This window comes from Chenopodium quinoa, unplaced genomic scaffold (genome assembly GCF_001683475.1).
Source record: "Chenopodium quinoa cultivar QQ74 unplaced genomic scaffold, ASM168347v1, whole genome shotgun sequence".
NCBI lineage: Eukaryota > Viridiplantae > Streptophyta > Magnoliopsida > Caryophyllales > Amaranthaceae > Chenopodium > Chenopodium quinoa.
The window spans coordinates 1126310-1136499 of record NW_018744460.1 but is presented as its reverse complement, the minus strand read 5'-3'; the positions used below and the strand labels follow the sequence as shown (position 1 = coordinate 1136499).

Here is a 10190-nt window from a genome sequence, read left to right as displayed (position 1 = left end):
GCTTTAAATTAGAGCGATTCAACAAGGTTAATAATAACTAGAGATTGTTTATTACACTTAAAATGTTATATATGAACAATAATCATTCGGCAACTCTCCGAAATCTATTAACTAATACTAAAATAAAACGTTGCTGACATCATCAACCCCTTTCCATATCCTATGTGTCGCTTCCTCATTAAAAAAAAAATCCTGCCAATTTAGTGTATGATGTCATTATTGTTTTTTTAACTTTTATTTTAAAAAATCTACAATTTATGGATAAGCTCGATCATTGTTTAACTGATTTTATGGATAATGTCAATCTTTGATTTCTTCAAAATACTCATTTGATTGTGGAATAAACAATAAGAGAAAGAAAAGAACAAGTAAAAATTTGTAGTCCAGCTAAATGAAAAATATGGTCAGATTAAAGTTTATAAGTTACTTATTTCATACTTCGTATAATATAATTTAGGAAAATTTACTTATCATCACTCGTGCAATGCACAGGTACTAATCTAGTTTATAATATATCAGAATAAAGAATAATAAACAGGCTTGAGTTATTATAAACATTAATATCTATACTATCAAATAGTAAGAGGTAGAGGCCCATATTAGCAATCCAATCTACTACACGATTTGGCTTTTGTAGATAAGTTGGATGCTTCAATTGTGAAGCTGAGTGAGGAGAAAACGAATGCCTTTGATAATATGATTTGATTTGCCAAGGGACTAACCAAATGTCTTTTATTGAGTCAGTCACTAAAAGGTTATCACCTTCAATTTAAATGTTTTGAATGATTGGCACAATGAAGAGCTAGTTGAATTCATTTATGAATAGTTGTAGCTTTTGCTAAAGATTTTTGGTTTTGCCGATATTGAATGTAAATGTCTTGATGATGACTCCACTGATATCTCTGATGATGACTCGTGTTGTTGCGAACTGAATTAAAATTTCTAATGAAAGAGGAAAACTGTTGAAAAAAAAAAGTACAGTGTATCTAATACGAAGTGTATGTGAAGAATGAAGTAAACTGCAAAGTTCTCAATTTTATTTTATTTTTTGCCCTTAGAAATGGTTTACTTTAACTCCTGAAAAACAAAATAGGAAATATTAAGTCGAAAATGAATACATAAAAAGACATAGAAAGATTAAAGAAAAGCACAATAAGATAACAAAGTAACACGCGGCATTATAACATACAAACTTCATGTTATAAGTATATGTTGGGTTAGTGCGACCCGAAAAATTCCATAACCTCAACTTATTATGTCTCAAGGATTTCAAATTCTCATACGTTGAGAAATTGACAGAAAAATGTGGGAAAATCTAGAATTGGTGAATGGTCATAAAGGTTCTAGATTAACGTGGCAATTTAAAGAATATGCAGGTAGAAGTTTTCACACACTACTTCCACCTCCATACATCACCTATAAATATTGGTGTTGGGCATCATTTGGGTGCAATGTATTCACCTACATCCTCCTCCAATGCTCCGACCTTATACACTCATATAAGTGTCCCTCCGTAACAAGAAACCTTGTTATAAAAATTTATTGTTACTATGTATATAAATTTCATCTTAAGAGATAGTGACATTTCCTAAAAAAAAAATAGACAATAATAATAACATTAATTATAGTAAAACAAAAAACAGTAATCAAGTAGCAAAACACAATAAATGAACTAAAAACACACACAATAAAGGAAGAAGCTAGAGGAATATTGGATGAAAAGAAGATGATAAGTGAGTTGTAAAACTAGGTGAAATATATATATATATATATATATATATATATATATATATATATATATATATATATATATATATAGAGAGAGAGAGAGAGAGAGAGAGAGAAAAAATAAAGAGGGCTCAGGTAATAGAAGAGAGATAGAAAATTTATTAACTAAAAGAGAAAGTGATGCATCTAAATAAAAACTTTATAAAATTTTAATCTAAGCTATTCACAATTAAAACTATAATATCACCCACTGAAGCCACTGTCGCCACCATATCACCACCAAGATCCACCCACACCACCTTTCCAATCACTCAGTCAGCTCAACCATCTTAATTTGAACCATCGTATGTATCTTCGAAACCACCCTAATCACCTCTAAAAATCTTATCCAATCAGAAAAATTCATTCCATTAACTTGTTTCTTTTCTTCCGAACCTCAATAATGCGAAGTAATATATAAAATACTCCCATTACCATAATATCTAAATTAATTTGATAACACTCTTATTTTCTAATTGATTCAATACTCCTTGTATCTGGCTGCTCCCTTCGCAAGGCTGCTTTACTTATTACTCTCTGTCTCTCTTTACCTCTAGCTATCCTTAAATTTAATATTCTTTATATTCTCAATATTAAATGATCGCAAAACGCAAATGTCTCCATATTTTTAGAAATTCTTATATAATGATGTTTTAATTAAATTATGGTCGTTCATATAACCATTAAAAAAGTAAAAAATAAACTTGAATACGTATTACACCAGATAGTATATACTCGTAATTACTTGGCCTTATCTCAAATCAAATGTCATTCTCCAACCTTAAAATTTAATCGTAACACGTACACCCGTCTCACACGAAATCAATGACCCGACCTCGTGGCAAACAAAACTAAAGATACCTTAATCAACCACAAATCTACACCCACGTGTCAGGTGATACTCTCAAAAAATTATTGTACAGAAAATTAGTTTTGTCATTCAAATCATGATTTCTTCCCATTTACCAAAACCCCCCAAAAACCAAACTCCACTCCTCATTTCAATAAACTAACTTCCGTACCATTTTCCCAAACTAATTTTATTGTATCTCTCTCGTTTTTCTCCCACTTGTCTTCTTCCCAATTTTTCCGCGCAATTAAATAAAATAAAAGAATAATCAAAAAATCCCACAAAATCTGTTTTTTTTTTTTTTCCTTCCTTCTCTATTTTCTCTCTCCTCCGAAAAATGTGATTGTAAATCGCCTGACTTTTGCCGCCATAGCTGATAAAGCTTGATCTCTGTATACCTTTTCTCTCTCCTCTATTTTTGTTGGTTTTTCCCAGATGGCAATTTGTCATTGGTTGGTTGTTTTCTTTGCTTTTTTCGGCATTGCTCGTGCTCTTAAAGCCACTGAAGGTGATGCTGATCCAATTTACAGGTTGTCTAATCTTTGCTTTACTTATTTTTGTGGTTTAATTTTGATGGGTTTAATTTGATTTTGTTGATTATTTGGTTAATTTGCAAATGTTCGTTGTCGTTGTTGCTGCTAATTAGGGTTTTAATTTTTGTTGTTTTTTGAATTTGAAATTTGGGAATTGATCGATTATTGGAATTCATGGTGTGATTGGTGACATCAAGTTTACTGATTTGATTGGATGGTTTTTTTTGGGATTAAAAAGTGGGGGATTTTTAAAAAGTGAGTTGAAGAATGTGATTTAGTGGGGTTCTGAGTTGGATGGATATGATTAAGGTTTTATCTTTTTTAGAAGAATTGATGCGATGATTCAATGTTACGATTTTATTCTACCCTGAGTCTTTTGGCAATGGGTTGTTTGACCTACATACTGAGATTACTGAATTATTAGATCTTAGGTTTTAGTGGTCAATGAGGGGTGGGGTGGCGGAGGGGAATGTTAAAAGTTGATTATACCCCGCGTTGTGGATGGAGTTGTTAGACTTTTTGAAATTCCATGTAAGGTTCCATCCTGAAACCAATTGGAAATTATGGGAATGCCAAAGTTACACTCTAGCCGTTTAATGTAAATGTTCCTCTTCGATGCGGGACTATTTATAAGTCATTAGCTCATTACTCGTAAGCTCGTTAAGTTGAGCAAATTGGATAGCTAATGACATCCTATTGGGGGTTGAGCATCCGATAGATATAAAGTTCTTGCCTAGTTGCTTGACTGACAATCTTGAAGAAGTGCATTGGGTTCTAATACCTTTTTATTGCACAGAAACTCTTCAAGGTAGGATGAGAGGCATCAGGATGAAGAAATGTTATACTTACTTCCATGGCTTTTTGTCTAATTGCCTTTATAATAATTTTGTTTTTTGAGTGACTGTTCTCCTAAACTTCTTATATATCTAATAAAAAGTATATTACGAGCCAATTCAGTGGATGATTGATCCTGTAGATTGTCAATTATGTTCAATATAGTGTTGATGTTAGAAAAGAGTTCTGGCAATATTTGGGCATTATTGTTGATGATGTGGATTTCATAGCTTTCATTGACTTTGTTTTATCTTTGTTGCTCGTCGTTATCTTTTCTCTTGCTTGACTGTTTGGTACAAAGCTTCTACTGATTATATATCCTGTCATGCTTTAGGGGTTGTGTGGAGCATTGTCAGGAGACCGGTTGTGTTGGAAGCCATCAGTGCTTTCAACATTGCATATTCACTGCTGATGGTAACATTTCTGATGGTCGATGGTACCTTCAAGAACCTCTCTATCTGAAATGGAAACAGTGGGATTGCCACAGTGATTGTCGCTACTATTGCATGCTTGCAAGGGAGGATGAAAGGAGAAAGCTTGGAGAGAATCCTGTCAAGTATCATGGAAGATGGCCATTTCGTCGTGTATATGGAATCCAGGTTCTTATGTATTTCCCATTTTAAAAATATGGTAAAGTATTATAGAGTACTTTATAATTTTGTTTATTCTTCGATTATCATGTTTAAAATGATTTCCACTTGTTTTTCCAGGAACCTGTTTCTGTATCACTTTCGGCACTGAATCTTGCTATACAATTTCACGGTTGGATATCTTTTTTCATTCTTGTTTATTACAAGTTGCCTTTAACGGATAAGCGGAAGACATACTATGAATATTCTGGTTTGTGGCATATCTATGGTGTCTTGGCAATGAATTGTTGGTTCTGGGCTGCAGTTTTCCACAGTCGGTGAGTACCCATCCTTTTGTATTTTTCTGTGTAATTCATTTATTAAATTATGCATCTGCTGTAGCTGTAAGATATCCCTGAATTCACCATTCTTAGCTATGTATGTTCTTGATAGCTTCTAAATACTTTGATGTTGATTTTTGGCATCTTGGCAAACAAGTGCAATTCAAGATTGATTTTTTCACTCTAAAGGTTCTCTCACCAATAGAAAGGGAAAAGATATAGGCTAGAACGAACAAGGCTTTTATTTTCTTATTTTATATAAAGTTGTTATATTGAAAGCGTAAAACTGGGAAATTTGTGGCTTGGTGGTTGCTATCTGTCATTAATACAGTATAACAAGAATTACTGATTGTCTAAACCTGTTAGACTACTGCTGCACGTGCATGTCCTTATGCTTATAGTCAATGATATGGAAATGGGTTGGCATCTGTAACCTTTCCTCCTTTTACAGAGATCTGGACCTGACAGAGAAGCTAGGTTACTCCTCAGCTGTGGCGTTGCTTGGCTTTGGTCTTATCCTGGCTATCTTTCGAGTATTTGAGATAAAGCGGGAAGCCTCCAGGGTTATGGTTTCCGCACCACTAATTGCATTTGTGACGACACACATCTTGTATCTAAACTTCTACGCTCTTGACTATGGTAATTCTCTCTTTCATTTTTTGATCTATTTATACATTGTTGATTTATAAGGAAGTTTGATGATTTACAAAGCAATGGTTGAGTTTTCAACTGCTGCCTTTTCTCATTCATACATGATTAGTTCCATTTCATTCATATGTCTCATGAAGTGGGGAGGAGGATCGAAGTACCTGTCCTTAAAATGCCTCAAATGAGGCTCTCGCTTCTTCTAGGTTGGGGTTTGGGCCCTCGGGTGAAACAGAGCCTTATGCATACAAATGCAGAGAGCCTCTTTGCCCTTAGAATTGCCTATTAGTAATTCACAGAAAAATATGAAATAACGAAAAAGCAAATTAACCTAATCCTTGAGATCCAAAGTCGAATATTTTGATCATTGAAATTTGATTATAAATATTACTCCTACCATACAATATAAACAGTGGCTCATCTGTGAAATTCTCAAGTATTTAACTATGTATTACTGACCTCTCCAAAAGGTATTTTTAGCACGGTGGCCAATTGGCTTTGGTCCACATCTGCTTTTGCTAGAGCTGTTCCTATAGCCTAATACTGGTATTTATTGCACATATTTCCCTTCCCATGATAATGGTGGCTTTAGGAGGGAATTATGAGTAAACTGATGAATCTTAGTTGTTTATAGGCTTAGTTATTCTCTTGACTCTCAGTTCCAACTTGCATGTAAATTATTAGTATCTTGATGTATCATGATTACTTATCTGAATTCCATTTCCTCTGTGTCCATCAGGTCTGAACATGAAAGTGTGCCTAACCATGGGTTTGGCTCAGCTCCTTCTGTGGGCTATATGGGGTCGTGTGAGTCAGCATCCTTCACGTTGGAAGTTATGGATTGTAGTTTTTGGGGGAGCTCTTTCTATCCTCTTGGTGATTTATGATTTTCCACCTTACTGGGATTTTGTGGACGCCCTTGCTGTGTGGCATGCCATTAGCATTCCTCTTTCCTACATTTGGTGGAGCTTCATTAAGGATGATGCAGAGTACAGAACATTGATTCTATTGAAGAAGGCCAAGTAGAAAATTCTGCTCCGGCTTGTATACTGAGTAGATTCGTGCTGTGATCTCAGCTATTTCATCCGTTTTTTCTCTCGCCATTGTGCATCTCTCTGGGATGCTTGCATTGGTGGGTGGTTTCTGCTTTGACACCCCTTGGTGGCCAGAAGAACGGAGTTTGTTTCCACATTAATGTGTAATGTGTTGACTAGGATTTTTGTTGAAGATGTATAGTGTAAACATTGTTTGGTCTTCCTCAGTTCTCTTGTAAGTTTTTTCAGCTTAGTCTGATTGACTATCTGAGTATCTGTGCACTCTGTTCAAGATTCATATCTTTATTTGGCAATATGGGGTTGTTATCTCTGTTACAAAAAGTTTCATCTATTTCGGTACTCTGTTATATATCCTGGCCTTTATTTATTATTACCTTTTCTTTTGTGGGAGACGTGTCATACGTGTTTGTTGGGTGATCATTTTTAATTTTCATGTTTAAGTGTTTCACTGAACTAACTTTTAGTAGGTTTCTGAGATCATTATTAGAAATTTGATCGGTTGATGTTGCTGGATTTGGTACAATTTTTATGCTATATGGTCAAGTTGTGTTGGATCGATAAATCTCTACATTTATGTATGAACTTAGAAGTGTATTATTTGTTACATATGGGTTTTAACAAGTTCAAACCATGTTATTGCTCGGTCCCAGTGGTCACCCCAGATTATGTAATGTAACTGGCAAAAAAATTAGTTGGGTACTCTGGTTTGGTTACTGGTTAGTTGTTTACTTCTCTTTTTACTACGGATTGAAAGTCAAAAGCACAAAATAGCTAATGCAATTATTGGGAATTTGTCATATATGTCCCAAAGACATGGTGATTAGATTTTCAATCTTTTCATATACTATTCAATCCCTCTTTATCTTCCTTAATTTCCTCTTCATAACCGCATCTTCATCATCCCAACACCATAGTGAAACTAATGATGATGCTCTGACAAGGCTCGCCTTCAACGGAGATTCTAACTTCATACACGGTTGATAAATACAAGATGATTATATTGAAGGTAATTGTATAAATAAGTGAATTTTATTTGATTTGTTTTTATATAAAGTGATGTGATATGCTATGATTAGCTTGTGATTTTTGCAATTAGCCTTTTATGCTTCGGTTGATATATGTTTGTACAATTTGAATGCAGGGAGTGTTGAGGCCAAATTTGTAGCTACTAATTTCTGTAACTATGCGCAATAATTTTCTCAAAGAAATGTGACATTAATATACCTCATTCTACCTTTCACCCTTTTTCTGTTAATTATTAAACGTATATGCTTCCTCAATTCTTTAATTGAGCAATTAACTTAACTAGCTGTTAATTACTCTTGCTTATAAGTAATACTACGGAGTTTATGCTTGGCGGTTGGCATTCAGGAATAGGATCATTTAAGCCTGTGTCTATAAAGGTGACTGAAATTTGCCAAACATATGAAAGATCATGAGTTATCAGTTATCTTATCTTGGAGATATTTATGCAGTATGCTATACTCCATCCCTTTGTTTTGCTCCATATAGATTTAAAGTCACATTTTAAATTTTTGGTTGGGAGACAATGATGAGAGAGAAGTGGTGGGACCAAATATAGTCACATTTTAAATTTTTGGTTGGAGTAAAAAACGGCCTGTTTGGTAGGTAGTCATAAATGATTCTAATGGGAATGAATTTGTATCTAAATTTGTAAGGTTCATGCCCATGAGTCCATGACAATGCTAGTTCACCCTAAATTGTTCATTTTTCTTTATAAATTTTCATTCCCGCCTAATACCTCCTCCCAAGTGGTAATGAAAAAACATGAAGAAAACACATGCATGAGGATGAAATTGCATTATCATGGGAATTACGATGTTATACTCTTACCTAACTTACTCTTAAAATTCATTTCCATTGCGGCCAATATAATTGCCTACCAAATGGACCGTAAGTGACAAAAGGACTGGTTTATAGTATACTCCACACTGCTTTGTGTAGATCTGTTATATGTTCAGTCTGCAGTGGGACTGAGAGTGGCAGTTCTGCTACTACAGCGACACTGCCAATGAGTTCTATGACTTCTATCCCTCCGAGGTTTGAGGCTTTTTTACCTATGCATTCAACTTCAGGTTCTCATCTTCATCTGCTATTTGGGTCAAGGCTTAAAGGACATTCTTGCTAACCTTCCTAGCATAAACTCAAAGAAGTTTACTCATTCAAAGTCGTTATGTGATGTATGGATTTGTAATCATAGCAACTGTGTTTATTTCAATACAAAGTTTGAACTAGAAGCTAGAATCAAGAAGGAATCAATGCATCTAGTTGACATTATTCTGTCTTGTGATGCACTCTTATTAGTTACACACCTGATATTTCTGAATCGAATTTTATTTTCCATTCCTGCTTTGAGTACTTTATATTTCTGAGAACTTTGTATGCATTTGTTGTTACAGGCTTACAGCCTTACAGGTGATTGAGGTTTGAATTATAAGCCAACTGATATTATTAAGAGGCACAAGTGCAACTTCAAACTATGATTGAAGGTAGGTTTTTGGTGCTACAAAGCCTAAAATCTTCTTTGCATTCTTATTTTTGGCATTAAAGTACTAAATGTTGCATTTTATCCCAAAAGTTTTGGCCTTTTGATGATCTACGGACCATGGATAATCATCGATAATGGAAGAACCATAGATGGTCTGTCTTTACTAATTGTTGTTTTATGCATAGTTTACTCAGGCAAGCAGAACTAATAGAATAGATGATCTACGATATGATAATAAGACATTTTGGGAGTCGAGGGAATAAGAGAGTTGATTTTTGTCTGTGTTTTTATTTTTAATAGTGTTAGCGACCGAGCTATGGGATGGAACAAGTTGAGGCATTTGGTTGAAATGAAGTTGGTGGATCATACACGGAGTCAGACACATGAAGTAGTCTTCTTTTTCCATTCCATTCATTGTAAATCATTGCATTCTTGAAATGAAGTTTGGAATATTCTATTGGTCATTTAGTTAACAAGGGAGCCTGTTACCAATTTTTAACCTTCCTTTCCTTACCTCCATCTATCATTGAAAGTGTTGGCGCTCGCTGCTAATGCAGCAAGGGACAACGACGGAACAGGATTAGTACAATGTCAAATTCAGTGAGCTCTGTGATGTGACAATTCCTGTTGCGGCGGAGTTGTACAAAAGGATTTACACCTAGGTACTAGCTTTTTTTAAGAATTTGTTTTAGTTTTGAAGTTCATATAATAAATGTATAAGCTTGAATTTGAGCATTCTGGTTTGAAATCTTAATGCCAAATTGTTGAAGATTGTTTACAGTGATTATTCTTCGTCTTCTGGTATTTACTTGAGATTTCAAAAGTTACTCAAAGTTCTATAACCTATGTTACTCGCACTCTTCATTTTACTTTAACTACTCATGTCGGACTCTTGACACTCAAACATGAGTATGACACTTGGACACTTCATTTTAATTTAAAATTATTGAATTTTTTTCACAAAATAGCCGAGTCGGACACTTAGACATGTACCCGTGTCGAACATGGATACCCGAATCCGAGTAATATAGTCTATAACTAACTAGAAGTTAGTATGTAATCTTTTCCTAATATATTTTGTTCTCAA

At 34.4% G+C, this 10190-nt stretch overlaps 1 protein-coding gene and 1 long non-coding RNA gene across 2 annotated transcripts; both read left to right on the top strand.

Annotated features, from left to right (window-relative positions):
* The first annotated feature begins 2762 nt into the window (after positions 1–2762).
* LOC110697117 (post-GPI attachment to proteins factor 3-like) lies at positions 2763–6984 on the top strand. The gene is made up of 5 exons (XM_021874458.1): positions 2763–3147; positions 4319–4583; positions 4695–4891; positions 5346–5533; positions 6279–6984. The coding sequence occupies exons 1-5, from the start codon at positions 3053–3055 to the stop codon at positions 6563–6565; spliced, it is 1032 nt and encodes a 343-aa protein (XP_021730150.1). The 5' UTR covers positions 2763–3052; the 3' UTR covers positions 6566–6984.
* Positions 6985–7296: 312 nt separating this feature from the next.
* On the top strand, positions 7297–9895 carry LOC110697118. The gene is made up of 3 exons (XR_002506459.1): positions 7297–7600; positions 9015–9104; positions 9404–9895. It is a non-coding gene; the product is annotated as an uncharacterized LOC110697118 (long non-coding RNA).
* Positions 9896–10190: the final 295 nt, after the last annotated feature.